General features: G+C 38.2%; 1 protein-coding gene across 2 annotated transcripts in view; it reads right to left on the reverse strand.

The window, feature by feature from the left end:
• Positions 1-212: 212 nt before the first annotated feature.
• Positions 213-17,965, reverse strand: part of LOC113098248 (opsin-3-like) — a 32,653-nt gene continuing 14,900 nt past the window's right edge. The window contains exons 3-4 of one of the 2 annotated variants that reach the window (XM_026263258.1): positions 1,696-1,728; positions 213-1,468 (exon numbers count right to left, since the gene is read on the reverse strand). In XM_026263258.1, coding sequence (XP_026119043.1) covers positions 1,424-1,468; positions 1,696-1,728 — 78 coding nt within the window. In that variant the 3' untranslated portion in view covers positions 213-1,423. Of the gene's footprint in view, positions 1,469-1,559; positions 1,729-17,965 lie in introns of both variants that reach the window. The other variant, XM_026263257.1, reaches the window with a different exon arrangement.

The raw sequence follows: 17,965 nt of genomic DNA on the forward strand, positions 1-17,965 counted from the left end.
AACTGAATATGGGCATGGGTATGTGTTCAGGACAGAACACCTATCAAAGATATGAAGTTTAAGGCATACCAGACGTTGCTTGCTTACAGCAACTTCCTGTTTCATGGCGAAACATCAAACTTTGTCAGGCCGTCAGGGACATGCCCTTTGACGAAAACTAGGTTTTGGATTTTGTACCAAGGTACTTTTTTTATAGGGAATGGTATGTTAAATGTGTGTACCAATTATTGTACATGTACGTAATATGTAGCGCGAGGCACACTCCATTGAATGTGTATATGTGGCACTGTTGAGCCATTCTTCCATTACCACTTCTAAAACCCATATTAGATGTACATTTTTGCCAGTTCTGACACGTGTGCAGTTTCATGAGTTTTGGAGCATGTTAAGGCCCTCAAAAATGTGATGGGATTTATGGGATGTTTGTGGTGCTAATACCTTGATGGCTGTTAATTGTTTTGCCAATACAGAACTGTCACACTCCTGAGGAGCAGGGTGGGAGGAGATGAGGAGACATAGAAATAAATTTAAACAGACTTTAATAACCAAAAGCCTGGAACATCAGGAATGCAGGAGTCACAGAATGATGTAAGAAACAGAATGAGGAAACCAGGAACCGAACACTCTTTAAATACACAACTTAACAAGGGGATAACGAGACACACCCGAGAAAAATGAAACTCACTAGAAGCAAGAACATGAAGAACCAAATGGGGTCAGGCTTACATGGGATGGAAGGCCTACAGAGTGGTACCAGATCTGGGACCCATATCGAATCAGTCTATTCAGAGTGCCATTGGTGGATCAGGCAGTTCCAGGTGCAATGGCAGATCAGGCAGTTCAGGGTACCATGGCGGAGCAGGTGGCTCGGCTAGCCATGGCAGAGCAGACAGTTCAGGGGGCTATGACGGAGCAGGCCATTCAGGGGGCCATGGCGAAGCAGACGGTTCGGGGGGCCAAGGCAAAGCAGGGAGCTCAGGTGGCCATGGTGGGATTGCATTAGCACTAGGCCCCGCCCCTACTGCCCAAGCCATATAGCCTTCCCAGAAAAAAAAAAAATTCCTTGGGAAAATCTTGGGTTCCCTGCCTGGAACCGGCTCTGGGCTTGACTCAGGATCTGAGGCCCCTGTGGGCCACACATGGGAACAACAGGCCTCCCTGCGCTTAACTCTGGAACTGTGGCTCTCCCTGGTCCAAACGTGGAAACAGGAGCCCTCTCTGGGCTGGATTTAGGCACTGGAGCCCTCCCTAGGCCTGACCTGGGAACAGAGTCTCTCTGTGGGCTGGACGTTGGAACAGAAGCCCTCTCCGGGCTGGACGTGGAAACAGGAGCTCTCTCTCGACTCGGGTTGGGGGCTAGAGCCATCTCTCAACTTTGGTCGGGGACTGGAACTGACACTGGAGCGGACTCAGGGGCTGGAGCTCACACTGTGGTGGAACCAGGGGCCCAAACGAACACTGGAGTGGACTACGTAGAATGACATAAAACACAGAATGAGGAAACCAGACACAGAATAATCTTTTAATACACAACTAAACGAGGGGATAATGAGACACACCTGAGACAAATGAAACACACTAGGAGCAGGAACGGGAAGAACCAAATAAGGGCACAATGAAACACGAGGGAGAAACTAGGGCATGGAGAGCTACACAACAAAACCTAAATGCAGGTCTGACAAGGAAACAACTTACAGAGTTGTGTACAACTGGAAAATGGTCTTCTGTCTATATGAAAAATAGGGAATAATTAGTCAAACTTTCTCATATAATTGTAAATTAATGTTTTGTTTACAAATCATTGATAATAGAATTTGATACAATAAAATTTAACTAATAAAATTGTGTCAATATATTCACCATAAGCAAACAAATCATTTCACAAATCATTTTGTCAGACTGATACAATTCCTCTGTCATGTGGTTAATTCATCATGTCATTTCAGGGTCTTTGCAGAAATATAGTCTGAATATAATCCGAATTTGGTCAATATATTCACCATAACCAAACAAAACCATCATGTCCAAACTAATGTAGATTTATTATTCAGGAATATTTAAGAAGCACATTTTTAAAAGAGAGGAACATATTTTACTTATAATTAAGATCAATAGACATTAAAATAAATGTCATGGTCTATATTTGTAATTTATTATGTAACCTAATAATATAGCTAAATAAATTATGAAAGGGTCTCTCTAGTATTTCCAAAAGGGAATAGCAACTTGCATGTCTGGACTATATATATACTGTACATAAATATTCCAAAAGATGTGAAGCCTCTCGACATAATGTTCAGATTAGACTAAAGTTTAACTAGTATATGGACTTTCACTGGAAAATAATGAGAATGTAAATACAGTTGGTGAGTACATAACAATATAGAAAAGCAAACCAAGAACTCAACAGTCTATACCCTGAAATTAATAACTACCTATTTATACAAGCATTAAAAGTGCATATGTGAAAGTGGGTCAGATGGAACATTTGATAATCAGCTTGAGTTGGTGCCCTGATTCCTTCGTGCAGCTCCCAAAGGAATTGATTGATACTCCCTGCAGGAATTAATAATGACAGCATATACACTAAATCCCATTCTCACACCGAAATGAACAAGGACCACTTGTCATCAGCCATGCCTTCTTACAAATGCCAGACTGTTCTGTAGTTTCTCTGTTCACTTAATTTTCAAACTGTGTTTGTGAGAGAAAGAGCTGTACTTTTTCAGTTATCAAAACCACAGTAGGCAGACACCCTAAATGAATTAGCAAAACCTCAGTGACTAATTTCACAAATTTTTGGCAGAAGGCCAAGGTCCCACATGATGGTCAGATGCAAGATTAACATTAAAAAAATTACAATCAGAGGATCAATTCAACCCCTCTGCACAAAGGATCTTGAGATGTGAGGTTTTGTCTGATTGCTGCGAATTAAGGGAATTATAAGCTGACTAGAATGTGGAAGTGTACTTTCTGTAATTTGCAGAGAGTTAAACTTGACTCAACCTAATGAGCAAGAGATGCTTTTTGTGCCCATTACCGTTCATACCACAATAACAATAATAGTAACAAAAATTATAACAGCAAAAAAAAAACAATTATAATAAATAAATAAATAAATAAATAAATAAATAAATAAATAAATAAAAAATTTAAAAAAAAAAAAAAAAAAAAACGGTATCATTACAATCACTTTCACAAAGATTTTTTTCTATCTGATGAACAATATAAACATTGACTGCCAATCAGAATCCTTTTAGCTTTAAAGAGCTCAAGAATTTAAAGCAGTATACAACAGAAATGTGGTGAATGCTTATTATAAACAAAATGTTATCAAGCATTGTGGATGCATACTTATTGTTCTTGAATGGGCCTTAGAGGTACAGACTGCATGTTTCGGTCTAAACCCCTTGAGACCAGTGACAGTAGTCATGTCCAAAACTATTGGCTGTTCACTATGTGGGAACTTACAAATGTGTCACAACTTAATTTGGGGGTTGGATGAGAGATAGAAACGCAGATGGTGTGCACTGGTTGACATGATCGTCTGGCTCTCTGCTCTCGTGAAAAAGTGTTTACAGATCAACACACAGCATCACAATTTCAGCCTTGGACATTGCCTCAGTCTTCTCCAGATGAAGGATTTTATTAAACATTTTACAACCAATTAACCCTCATATTAACTGCTTTTGAAGCATGAAGAGATAGATGAACTGACTTATTAACATTAAGTATTCTCTTTTTAGTCATGGTTAATAATACAAATCTTATACATGGAGTTTTAAATGCATGTTCGTCTAATTCTTATCTCTGCTCATAAAATTAAGACTATTAAAGTGAATTAGAATATTTGTAAGTTAATTATGTCTTTTGTATTAGTGTCTCATTAGGAAATATACGTTATATTGACAAAACAAACATTCAAACATTTTAATAGTCATTATTTTGCATGAACAAAGAGTCCCACAACAGATGGTAATGGCCACACAGAGATTTCACCATCATGAGTCTAGAATTTACAGTAGGAGACAGACCTAAATCCATAGTAGAACTGCGGCAACTTAATATATATGTTATATATATATTGCCCATCATGTTTGGCCCCTTGCAGGTGAGGAGACTCATGTGCATACAGAATACAGAAGTGTGATGAGGCACCCTGACACAAATCATTTTCAATGAGAGTGGTAGGTGGAATTTAGAGCAGGCACAATCTCATAAAACTGCAATAGATAAGTGGAGTGTCTGAAAGCTGCAATGCTACCTACAGATATTTTCCATCACCAGGGTTCGCAGCCTAATTGGGCTGAACCAATGATAGTTGATTTTACAGATAGATAGATAGATAGATAGATAGATAGATAGATAGATAGATAGATAGATAGATAGATAGATAGATAGATAGATAGATAGATAGATTATTATTTATTTATTTTATTTGTATTTATTTTTTGTACAGACCAGTTCCAGAACAATCTATTGCCTTGTCAAGCTTATTTGGCAACCTGTGAATTCAAACTAATTCCCCTTCCAAGAAACAGTGAACTGCCATCAGAATAAATATTTTTGATACAATTTGCTCACAGAGACATTCAACTTGAACAAATCACAGGGAATTATTTGAGAGATGAAGCTGTCATCCATTATGCCAGCAATTTCTGCAGAACAAACTGAGGAGTAAGACACAACATAATTGAATGTAAATTACAGGCATGGGGCACTGGCTTTATTGATGAGATATGGATGATGGGACATAGTAATGCACACACTGTCAGCAGCTGAAAACATTCCTCAAATTGATTACAATGAGTCAAGTTCCTGACACAACCAATACTTCAAATGTCTCTCACTCTCAAAAGAAACCATGTCCTAAAGGATCTCGCACAGGTGAATAATTTGTCTTTGCCTCAGTGTGTCAGTCAAAGCAGCTCACACCATATGGGAACACATGAGATTTTAATTAAATAAAATGACAGTGAATGAATAGGAAATATGCTTTCAAGAGAATGATTTCTTCCTAAGTGCTCTAAGATTGCATGGTGTTATTCCCCATGAACTTTAGTTATGATTAGTCCAGGTCTTGCACATAATGAAATGCAAATTGCTGAGGTATTTGATAATGACTGAAAGTAGCAAAAATGGGCTTTGAGTGTTATTAAATTCACATGTATCACTACTCAAACACATAGGCTTGTATTTAGCTTGAGCAAAGTTCTAAAGGGTGGGGGAGGAAGCTGGACAGATTGGTGGACGCAAACGTATTGTGAGGGTCTGTTGGGAACGTTTGGCTGAGCCCCCTGTTAGAGAGATTTTCAATTCCCTCCTCTGGCAGAGCTACGACCAGAGTATGACAGAGGCTGGAGACATTGAATCAGAGTGGACCATGTTCTCCGCCTCCATTGTCAATGTGACCACTTGGAGCTGTGGCCGTAAGGTCTCTTGTGCCTGTCGGGGCGGCAATCCCGAACCCGGTGGTGGGCACTGGAAATAAGGGATGAAGAAGGAGTCCTACCAGGCCTTGCTGGCTTGCAGGACTCCTGAGGCAGCTGACGAGTACCGGCAGGCCAAGCGAGCTGCAGCTCGTGTGGTTGTGGAGGCAAAAACTCGGGTCCCTGCAGCATCGAGTGGCGGTCGGGGACAGTGCCTAGGGGAGTGGCAGACCGGGGTGGTGGTCCCTCTTTTCAAGAAAGGGGACCGGAGGGTGTGTTCCAACTACAGGGAGATCACACTCCTCAGCCTTCCTGGGAAAGTCTAAGCCAGGGTACTGGAGAGGAAAATTTGGCCGATAGTCGAACCTTGGATTCAGGAGGAACAGTGCAGATTTCTTCCCAGTCGTGGAACACTGGACCAGCTTTATACCCTCACCAGGGTGCTGGAGGGTTCATGGGAGTTTTCCCTACCAGTTAAACGTGTTTTGTGGAGAAGGCATTCGACCATGTCCCTCGTGGCCTCTTGTGGGGGGGAGGGGGGTGCTCCGGGAGTATGTGGTACAGGGCCTTCTGTCAAGGGCTGTCCGGTCCCTGTATGACCAGAGCAGGAGCTTAGTTCGCATTGCCGGCTGTAAGTCAGACTTGTTCCTGGTGCATGTTGCAGTGCTGCCCTTTATCACCAGTCCTGTTCATTACTTTTATGGACAGGATTTATAGGCGAAGCCAGGGGCCGGAGGGTGTCGGGTTTGGGGAGCACGTGATTTTGTCTCTGCTTTTTGAAGATGATGTTGTCATGTTGGCTTCATTGTGCCAGGACCTTCACCATGCACTGGGATGGTTTGCAGCCGAGTGTAAAGCAGCTGCGATGAGAATCAGCACCTCCAAGTCCGAGGCCATGGTTCTCAGCCGGAAAAGGGTGGTATGTCCTCTTCGGGTTGGTGGAGAACTCCTGCCTCAAGTCGAGGAATTCAAGTATCTTGGGGTCTTGTTCACAAGTGAGGGAAGGATGGAGTGGGAGATTGACAGGCGGATAGGTGCAGTTCTGCAGTGATGCGGTCGATATACCTGTCTGTCGTCGTAAAGAAGGAGCTAAGCTGAAAGGCGAAGCTCTCGATTTACCAATCAATCTACGTTCCTACTCTCACCAAATGCTTATATGTGCTACCCACAGCCGGGGTGTGTTTTCCAAAAACATTTTTATCTAACTATAGTCACAACTTCCACTGAACTCTATTGGTAACTATGGAACTTGCGACCCTAGTTGCTTTTGGGAAATGCACTCTCGGATGAAAAAGAAAAGTTTAATGCTAATGACTCCTGGTATAGGCATTCTGCTAGGTATAATTTATACAAGAATTATATTTTCTCCAAGCATTAATAACACATACGCACGTCTCCATACTGCACTTCAATGAAAATAATAGTAGGCTTAATCTCAGCCTACAATCCACAAGGTGCTAAGTAATCATGAGAACAATGCATTGAGTTTTGGATGAGGCTAACTGCATGTTTCTTTCACCAATCAGAGTTAACGTAACCTTATGCAAGAGAAGCCTGAGAATGCCACTTACCGAGTGTGCAAGCATCTATCACATGGTTGCACTTAAAACTTCTGTAATATTAGCTGTAGCTCATACCTAATTAAATCCAATCAAAGCTACATCATAAAAAATTAAAACATGTTGAGTTATGGTTTTCAGCACAGAATTACCAACAAGAGCACTTGTTTCCTTTTCTCTTTGCACACAGCTTTTTTCTCCCTGTAGGTTGGAGTGTTAGTCCTCAGGCTGTAAAAAACATGTGTGGTTTTGTATATCTGTGTGCAAGGAGTCTGTGCCCAAGGCAATGAGCAGACTGTTACTTCCACACAGCTGCAGCAGGACTGATAATGTCCAACTGGTCCATCCATTGTCTCTGTAGGCCCATGAACACGTCCAGCACCTGAGGCCAAACTCTGAGTTCTGTCATGTCCTACACTGAGCTGTCTCTCAAAGTACTGCTGAATCACACCAATGCAGGCCCTGTTGGCTATGCTCCCCAGACTGATGTGAAACATGCACCAGCACAATTGTTTTCTTTAATTATAAATTATATCTACACATTCCCAGTCTCTTTTGACAAGCACATGTCTCTAGACCCCTGTGTTCTGATACATGTCATAAGTCTAGCCATTTTGGTACTGTGACACAGGTAATATGAGATATACTGATATTGATAGTGGGTTTATTGAGCATTTTTCTGCCACATTATGGTGAGTAGTATGAAAGACATTGGACATTATGTAGTTGCATTCTAAATATCTTGCTGAAAAACTTATACAGTGACCATTTTGAATCAAACACTGATCATCAGACTCACTTTGACAACTGTCACACCATGACACATCTTACTTTTTCATGTTGGCAGAAATCAACAGTGTTGGCAAGGTTACTTTGTAAATGTAATTGGTTGCAAATTACAAGTTACCTAATTTAAAATGTAGCAAATAGTGTAACTATTTCAATTACTTTATTAAATGTAATGTAATTGATTACATTTGATAACTATTTGGTTACTTTTCTACATTTTCTAATATTTAAAGCAGGCAGGGTTAACCTTACACTAGTACTCAACACTGATTAATCCTTCATCACTTTAATTAATATTATAATAATTTAATTGTAATGCACAGCCACCACAAAATCAGACTTTAGCACCTCTTTCTATTTTTAAATCATTCTGAGGTTAACTAAATATTTAAAATTATAACAAGATATAGCTTAATAGCTATGATACTGTTGATCAAATCTTTGCTTAGCTATGTCAGGAAACACTGACATCCAACATCTTAAGTTAATTAAAGTTAATAATAAATAAATAAATAAATAAAGCACACACATAAACCTAAATAATAAATAAAACAGTTATCGAATAAACATGTGTCAAGGTTTGTGTCCTAAACTCCTGGAACATCGTTGTCTCATATTTTAGAGCAATCAATGCAAAAAGATTAATCAAATCTGTGTGAGAAAATATGTTATCCCCTTTTCTAATAATAAGCATTTTCATAGGTAACATATTTTATTACACATTTTTGAGTAACTGTAACAGATTACAGTAACTAGTTACTTCTCAACAATGTCACTGTCAAGAGCTTTTTGTTGAGGTTAAAAATGCTTTAGGTGATTTCAGCTATTTTGCTTTAACTTTAAACACTACAAAACTCCACTTTTCGAAAACAAGCCACTGTCAGCTAATCCAAAGACATCTCTGTTTTTCTGTTTACAGGCCCCTGTTTCAGAAACAGCTATTACTGAAACAAGTGTACATTTCAGTGATATCTGTTTCTGCAACAGTATCATATCTGCCAAGATATAGAGACATTTCTGTGCAATATTTTTAAACAAAACCAAACAAAATTGCTTGCATCACCTTTAAACTATTCCAAACAATAATGGAATAATATTTATATCTGTAAGTATATTTGAAATGCAGCACATTAGGCATTAGGCAGCTGTTTTTGCCCACACAAGCATATAGCATTGAAGATTATTTTGAAAGATTATTTAAAATGCTGTTGAAAATGTCAAGTTGATGGTTTAGAAAGCATGCTTAAACAGCTACCCGACCTCTGTGGTTATAATCATAGTAAAATATGCATGAAAACAGAGATTGAGATGATGTCAAAACAAGAGTCAACGCAAAGAACATAAGCCAGAACTGAAATAAGATGTAAATACTATGCAGTACAAGACTCAAACTTGTATTCATCATAGACATCCAACTTCTGCAGGAAACACATCAATAAAAAGATTTTCCCTGAGCCTGATATTTACCATAAAAAATATTTGTAGATCTGATCTTAAAAATAACACTTAAAGGGGTCATATGACATTGCTATAAATAACATTATTTTGTGTATTTGTGTAATGCAATGTGTTTATGTAGTTTTAGGTTCAAAAAACACATTATCTTCCACACACTGTGCATTATTGTTTCTCCTATATGCCCACCTTTCTGAAACGCATTGATTTTTACAAAGCTCATCATTCTGAAAAGTGAAGTGTATGCTGATTGGCCAGCTATCCAGTGCATTTTGATTGGATGAAGCTAGCGATGGAAATGTGTCCTCTTTTGGAAGGCCAATCAAAGTAGCTTCGCTTTCACCACGAAACACACAGCTTCTCCACAACATCCCACATAGCAAATGGACTTGGCACAAATGTGGCCTCACTCTGGCTCTGCTGGCCTCCTGTCGGCAGTGGCAGGTTCTTTTTCATCATCCAGAGCTGGGCCATGTGTGGCAATGATGGCACAGCATGGATCACGGCAAACAATATGAGGGCCGATTGTTAGAGGAGTGTGGCCCAGATCAGTCCAGTGATCATGTAGCCCAAATCAGGCTAGTTATCTGGGAACATATTATGTGACCCATGATAAACAATATAAACACAGTATTGCATGATAATGGTTAAATTATCAAATATATTTTAATGAAGTGTAGTATTTTTTAAGTATATTTTTTGAAATGACAAGTCAAAACAGAATGAAATATTATCATTTCAAAATTAAGACAATCAGTAAATCACTAAACTGCACCTTATTATAATTTTATACAATTTTATATTATTATTCTCAGTACAAATTATATTATAATCTTTACATGAAAAGAGAGACAGAGACAGAGAGAGAGAGAGAGAGAGAGAGAGAGAGAGATTTTATTTTTATTGAAAACAAATTCTGTTCAGTTTAATGTACTTTATTGGCATAGCTTGTGTGTACATTGCTAAAGCATTTAACAAAATGAATAATGGCGATTAACTAATACACAATGCAATACTATCAAATATTAAGATTCTGTATTGGGTCTGGGTTGTATAAGCTTCAGGTGTGGTTCAGATTTGGGGATTCTGATTCACTTGAGGCTGAGAATTGCTACAAATAATAAAACATATTTTGCTAAAGGTGATTAACTGGCTGATATTTGGGCCGGTTATGGCCTGTGTGTGGCCCTTGTCTTTAATCCAGTTCTGGGCCACTTCAGGACCGTCAATCTTCACAAAATCTTTGGCAAATCTTCCCACATTGTGATGTAGACATGTGGAGACTTGTTAGAATGAGGCGTTTTAGGTAGACATGGTTAGTCTTTGCAACTTTACAGATCTTCTTTATGCACCAAGAGATTGAAACTGTAACATCAGCCATCCGTTCATCCAGCCGCTACAGAGAGCCATCTCCCCAATACTGACTTTGCTGTTCTTCTCTCTCCACTTCCTATAGCTTCCTGTTTAAAGCCATCTCAGCTGTGCAAGTAGTATTAGTATTGCCAGCTAACCCCTGTCTCGTTTTCTCACTGCCATAGTTGTTGCCACGTGTATGATTCATTGCCTGTTCCTGACCTTGTTTTTTGGATTACGATTTGTATTTGTTTGCTGGACGGATTCTTGCTGTTATATTGACCCTCGTATGTATTTTGACCACGATTATCTGCCTTATCCCTGTGTGTGACTAGATCTACAATAAACATCTCTGCAAATCGATTCCAATACTCAACCGAGTCAGTCTACATTACAGTAACATTCCAAAGAGAAAGACTTACCAATTACCAAATATCAGACATCAAGAACAACAGCATATGCCATATCCAACAGGTATTAAATGCATCTTAATGTGCAAGTTTAGGGTGTAAATGACAATATAATGTCAAATATTTTCTTTATAAATTATATAAAACTAGAAAGGCATCTGTCCTCTTTAAAAGCCAGCGGTCTTGGGTCCATATCCCTTGCCAAAAATCTAAATGTTTGATGTTTCTCAAAAGGCAAGGTAAGTTTATTTATATTTCACATTTCGTACAGAATGGTAATTCAAAGTGATTTACATAAAATAAAGTAAAATAATAACAAAAAATAAAACAAGCAATTTTAAAACTTTAGAAATGATTTAAAAATTGACTTATTTAAAGTGAATTTAAAACATTTAGAAATAGAAAATGATTTTACATAAAATCCAGCAAATATGTAAAATACAGTGCAATCAGTTCGAACATCGCACAGTGCTCATTCAATAAATGCACAGCTAAACAGATGAGTTTTGAGTCTAGATTTAAATGTGACTAGTGTTTCAGCACATCTTATCTCTTCTGGAAGCTGATATAAACTGTGGGCAGCATAATAACTAAACGAAGACTCCCCTTGTTTTGTGTAAAAACCCTTGGTATTTCTAACTGACTCGATCTTAGTGATCTGAGTGGTCAGTTAGGTTTATATTCAGTGAACATATCTGCAATATATTTCGGTCCTAGGTCATTGAGTGATTTATAAAAAAGTAAAAGTACTTTAAAATCAATCCTAAATGTTACTGGAAGCCAGTGTAATCCAAAATGTAGGTGACTTTGTTTCTTCAGTAGAACACAAACAGAGATATTCATTTTTGGTTGACCTATCCCTTTAACTTTTAGTAACTGCAGTGACAACGTTAAAGTCAGCATGAACAAACTTTTCTTCCCAAATGGGAGCCTGACTTGTTTTTGTTGGAAAATGATTGGATTATTGAATCGTTGTTTGTTAATCACAATCAAGTCAAGATATTGAAACTCATCTGGCCATTGGACAACCTCATTTACAAGATCTTGCACTGGTATCGACATCATAGGGAAATATGTCATTGCGAGGGGGATGTAAAATTAATGTTTTTAATTATTACATGAATTATATATATATATATATATATATATATGTGTGTGTGTGTGTGTGTGTGTACATAGATAAATCACAAAAAAACTGCTACATTACATTACAAGAAAGAAAGAAAGAAAGAAAGAAAGAAAGAAAGAAAGAAAGAAAGAAAGAAAGAAAGAAAGAAAAAATCAGCTAAACATAAATATTGTAAAATGTAAAAACTATAAGATATATGAAGCTGAAGTGAATCCACTATCACCACTTGAGATGAAAGAAAAGAAGAGAAAGAGCTCAGGAGAGAAAAAAAAACACAGAGTTTGACTACTTGAGTTTCAGAGCACACACATAAACAGCAGCCAGCTGACCATGCTAATTAAAGAACGTAATGTATTTTCACATCTCTCTCACACATATAACACAATGTTCCAAATGCATTTCAAATGCATGCACTTAGTGTGAACTTAACATCAACAGCCAACATGCAAACAAAACAAGTAGTAATAGTCAATCAGCTTCTCCAAGAAACTTGGTTTTGGCAAATGGTCTTGATTTGTGACTATACAAATTGTCATTCAGAGAAAGCTATATTTAAGTTTCAGTTTATACATACGTATAAACACACACACACAACATTTAATACATAAATAAATAAAAAATAATAAATAAATAAAAACCTATAGGGGCAGGGGAGGGGTCAATGTATATATATATATATATACATGTATATGTGTGTGTGTGTGTGTGTGTGTGTGTTTATACGTGTGTGTGTCAGTGTATGTATATATATATATATATATATATATATATATATATATATATATATATATATATATATATATATATATATATATATATATATATATATATACATACACTGACACACACACACGTATACACACACACACACACACACACACATATATATATATATATATATATATATATATATATATATATATATATATATATATACACATACACATATATATACATATATATATATATATATATATATATATATATATATATATATACACACATATATATACATATATATATATATATATATATATATATATATATATATACACACACACACACACACACACACACACACACACACACACACACACACACACACACACACACACACACACACACACACACACACACACACACACACACACATATATATATATGCTGAAAGCACAGTAGTCCTGAACTCATCATCAGGACTTCTTCTACCTCCAACTTCTTTCATAATTGATTACTTGTTTATGATAAGCCAGAGTATTAGTTATCTCATTTAAAACAAATTAATAGATTTTGCTCTCGCAGCAAAATGCAGTCAATGCAAAACTGCTTCATTAAATTGTGAATTTAACACCGTCAGCTAGTCTGCTTTATTAGTGTGCTTTCTGTTACAAGGGAGGGCACGGTTACATTTGTATACAAACTCCAGACGTATGTAAATTAATAAATAAACTATCAAGGAGCAGCATTGCCGGTAGCTGCAGGAATCTTGAAATGTCATTCCTGTAGGCCTGTGCGAAGTCAGAAAACCTTCATCTTTGAACGAATGACACCAGCGATTAAGATGGCAATGTGGTAAAGTAAATGCTAAGGATTAAGTTGGTCAAGCCATTTAAAAGAATCTACAAATTGACAACAAAAGACAAGAAAGGGTTTAAACTAAAGTGGTGTGTTTTACCTCTGACTTCCAGGTAGATCAGTAAACTTCTTGGATGGCTTGAAAACAAATTGATATCCAAAGTTATATATATATATATATATATATATATATATATATATATATATATATAAGATTTCTGTCATAGTCAGGCTAACCAATTTAAGCCACAGACCTTATCCAGGCAATATACATAATAGGCAGTATTGCAATAATATATGCAGACCTGCAGCTCTCAGAAATAGTCTTAACTTACTTAACTTACTTGTGCATTCATATGCATTAATATATTTTCCTACTCTAAATTCCACCCACCATTCTCATTTAAAGTGATTTGTTTCCTAGTTATTCCAAGTATTTCTGTATACTTCCCTCCCATGCCACTTCTACTGTCTGTCTGCACATTAGTCTGCCGATTTGCTACGAAAAAAAATAAATAAATACAGTACAGTACAGGTAAAAACCATTTAACAAACACAGTCAAATTATGTTCATTTATAAAGAAAAACTATACACCTGTACATATAAACCTTCCTATAGAACAGCGTTTTTCAACTCCAGTCTTCGCACCTCCCTGCTCTGCATCTTTTATATGTTTCTCTTATCACTTCAGACATTTGTTCAATTTGACCATAAGTGCCCTTCGAAGTGGATATCACTGGATATTCACCATGATTCGAGATTCGAAGCAAGCATGTATTCCATTCATAAGGCATTAAAGTGTGCAAGACGAGAATTTAAATTATCTTTATTTACAGGGGTATATTTTGTCACACTTCTCTAGTAAGTTTTGTCTGTGTGTGAACAAGATGAAGTGCAGCGCAAATCCATGAATTAATGTTCCGAAGTGAAGAAAACTTCAATGGATTTCCCCTGCTCAGGGAGTAGGGAGCAATGAACACTGTCAAGTCAAGTCAATTCTGCTTTATTGTCAATTCTTTCACATGTACAGTACATACATACAGAGAATTTAAATTGCGTTACTCTCAGACTCATGTGCATACAGATTACACTTAACAGTAGAGCCTAAAAATCAAATATAAAATATAAAATACAACTATACAATACACCAGTGGTTTTCAACCTATGGGCCGCTTAATAAATATTAAGCTGTAGGGGTGCCCCCGAATAGTCGATGAATCAATGCTTTGATTTGAGGAGTATGATTCAACTACCAACCTAACAGTCGAATATTCGCGGGGTGTTATTGGTTATGCCATTTTGATTATATGGGGGAGCTCAAATGTCTGATTTTACAGAGAACTACCGGTTTTCTCCCAATAAGTTAATATACAGCCTATTATGATAAAGCTTTAAGAATCTGAAAAGAAAGAAGCTTCAACTTAATATTTTAAAGTGTGTGAATAAATCTAACCACCCCTATAGATTTATGTTTCACTTTCCATAATCCGTGACCGACAGAGGAACATCTTGGCGGCAGGGATTTAAAACTTTACCAAGACTCAAACTGACACAGGCAGAGACTGGATTTTTTCAAACAGGTAGGGTACAAGTGATTTCAAAACATTTCAGCTGGTGTATATATATCGTGTATATATTATTTAGCTGATAAGATGCATTTGGTTTTGAGTCAAGCACTTCATTGTTGTACTACGGGGATATCTCTTCAGCGCACAGCGAAAGCAGGTCAAACTACAATTCAGAATATTAATAACTATGACTAGGACTGTTATATAAATACTATTATAATGAGAAGACCATTATACTGAAATTCTATGAATGTTAAGACTTCAGCTGTCGTGTTTCTACACATTGTTTCAAGAAGAACGCGTCCACAAAAGGAGTTGGCATTCAGAGCCCCGCAGGTATGTTCATTAGCATTCAGGCCCTTTTTGTAAATAGCCTATTAAGCCTTAATATTAACATTATGTTGTATAAATGACAAAGCGTATTCTACACAAAATTATGAGTTGAATCCCATTGTTTAAAAACTTGCTATCAAATGCGTCACTCTACTGGTCATCTTCAGCGTGTGCAGCACAAAACAGAAATGCAGAACATTAACTGCTAACATTTTAGGCTAACGTTATAAAGAGAGCACTATTGTAAAAAATTAAATAAAATTAAATTAATTGTTATGGTTTCGCCGACATTAAGTGTTAGCTATATGTTCATCAAAACATAAAACATTATTTAAACCTGTTTATATCTGCAAGGTGTTCATTACACATTTTCCCTGTGTGTAAACATCAGTAATTATGTTAGTTGAATGTCTGACTTGACTCTTGTTAATGTATTTTGCCCCACCCCCAAACATATGATTGGACTATCAGTAAGATTCAAAAATTTAGATTAGACTATGAAAATCCTTACATCCTTACATTATTCAAGCTCGCTGATTGTCATAGAGGGAAGAGAGGGTGAATTGGGGATTGAGTTCAGTTTCCTGAAAGCATGATGGATGAAGCTGTCCCTCACTCTGCTGGTCCTGGACTGGAGACTCTGCAGTCTCCTCCCTGATGGCAGCAGACTGAAGAAGCTGTGTGAGTGTGACAGGAGACCGGTGAGTGGGATCACCTGCGATGCAGAGGGCTTTGCGGGTGAGATGGGTTCCGTAAATGTCCTTGAGGGAGGGGAGAGAGACACCAATGATCTTCTCAGCTGCTCTCACTATTCATTGTAGAGTCTTCCGACAGGACGCGTTGCAGGCACCATACCACACAGTGATGCAGCTCGTTAGAATGGTGCCTCGGTAGAAGGTGTACATGGGGGTGGGGGGTGGCTCTGGCTCTTTTCAGTTTGCGGAGGAAGTAGAGATGCTGCTGTGATTTCTTGGACAGTGCTGCTGTGTTTTCAGTCCAGGAGAGGTCATCTGTGATGTGCACACCCAGGAACTTGGTGCTGCTCACTCTCTCCACAGTCACACCATTGACGGTCAGAGGAGCATGCTGAGTGTGCACTCTCCTGAAGTCTACAACAATCTCCTTCATCTTCTCCACATTCAGAGCGAGATTTTTTTGTCACTTCACCACCCGTCCAGGCAGCTCATCTCGCTCCTGTAGTTGGTCTCATCTCTGTTGCTAATGAGACCCACCACAGTCGTGTCATCCGCAAACTTAATAAAGAGGTTGGAGTTGTGTGACAATGTGCAGTCGTGAGTCAGCAGAGTGAAGAGGAGGGAACTCAGCACACATCCTTGGGGGGCCCCATTGTTCAGTGTGATGGTGCTGGATGTGTTGCTGCCGACCCTTACTGCCTGAGGTCTTCTAGTCAGAAAGTGAGTTGGTAGGCTCCTCTCTGTGGTGTAAACAAAGTCTAAAATGTTATTACCTCGTGTTGGAAAGATGTGTTGGTGTATTTTTGGAAACACACTCTTTATGTCTGCATGGTTGAAATTCCCAGCTATGATGAGAAAAGCATCAGGGTGGGCTGTCTGCTGCTCACTGATATGCTGTGCATCATTCCTGTTGCTGTTGTTGGAGTTCAGAGGAATGTAAACAGCAACAAGCAGTAGAGTTGGGGTACTCGAACTTGGACTCGGACTCGAGTCCGGACTCGAGTCCAATTTTGAATGAACTTGGACTTGTCACGCACTCGGGTGAATTTGTACTCGGACTTGACACGGACTTGAACATTTTGGACTCGGAAAATATTCCGAGTACAGTCGAGTCCGCGTCATGTGTAACAATAAAACCAGCATAAAATTGAAATGATAAATTAATGAATGTCTCCCCTTCTGTCACTTTACTGCACCACACCGGCAGGCAGAAGTCTCATGCTTGCAGACGAAACACACGCACCACTCACTGGATATCAATGTGGATTAGTGATGGGAAGTTCGATTCTTTTCCGCGAACCGGTTCTTTCGGACGGTTTGATTCAATAAACCGGTTGAAAAAAAAAAACAGTTCACCGGATACATAATCCATTGCGATGTATTTGTAATTAAATGAACTTACGTTTCGTCAGATTGCCCTTCATTCAAGCCCTCGGTTTACCCGCACTCATTACATTAGCACAAAATCAGTTCAGAATCAATCACCAAAAGAATCAGTTCGGTTCAGACGCGCTGTGAGTCATTCGGCTTCATGCTGAATCACGCATGCGCAGTTTCATCAGCTCCTCGGTTCTCGAATCGGACGCGTCCGAAAGAAACGGTTTTCGGTTCAGTGTACTGATGATCTGAAAACTGATACAACCGGTTCTTGACTCGAGAACGAGAATTG

The sequence above is a fragment of the Carassius auratus genome, unplaced genomic scaffold (genome assembly GCF_003368295.1).
Source record: "Carassius auratus strain Wakin unplaced genomic scaffold, ASM336829v1 scaf_tig00216457, whole genome shotgun sequence".
NCBI lineage: Eukaryota > Metazoa > Chordata > Actinopteri > Cypriniformes > Cyprinidae > Carassius > Carassius auratus.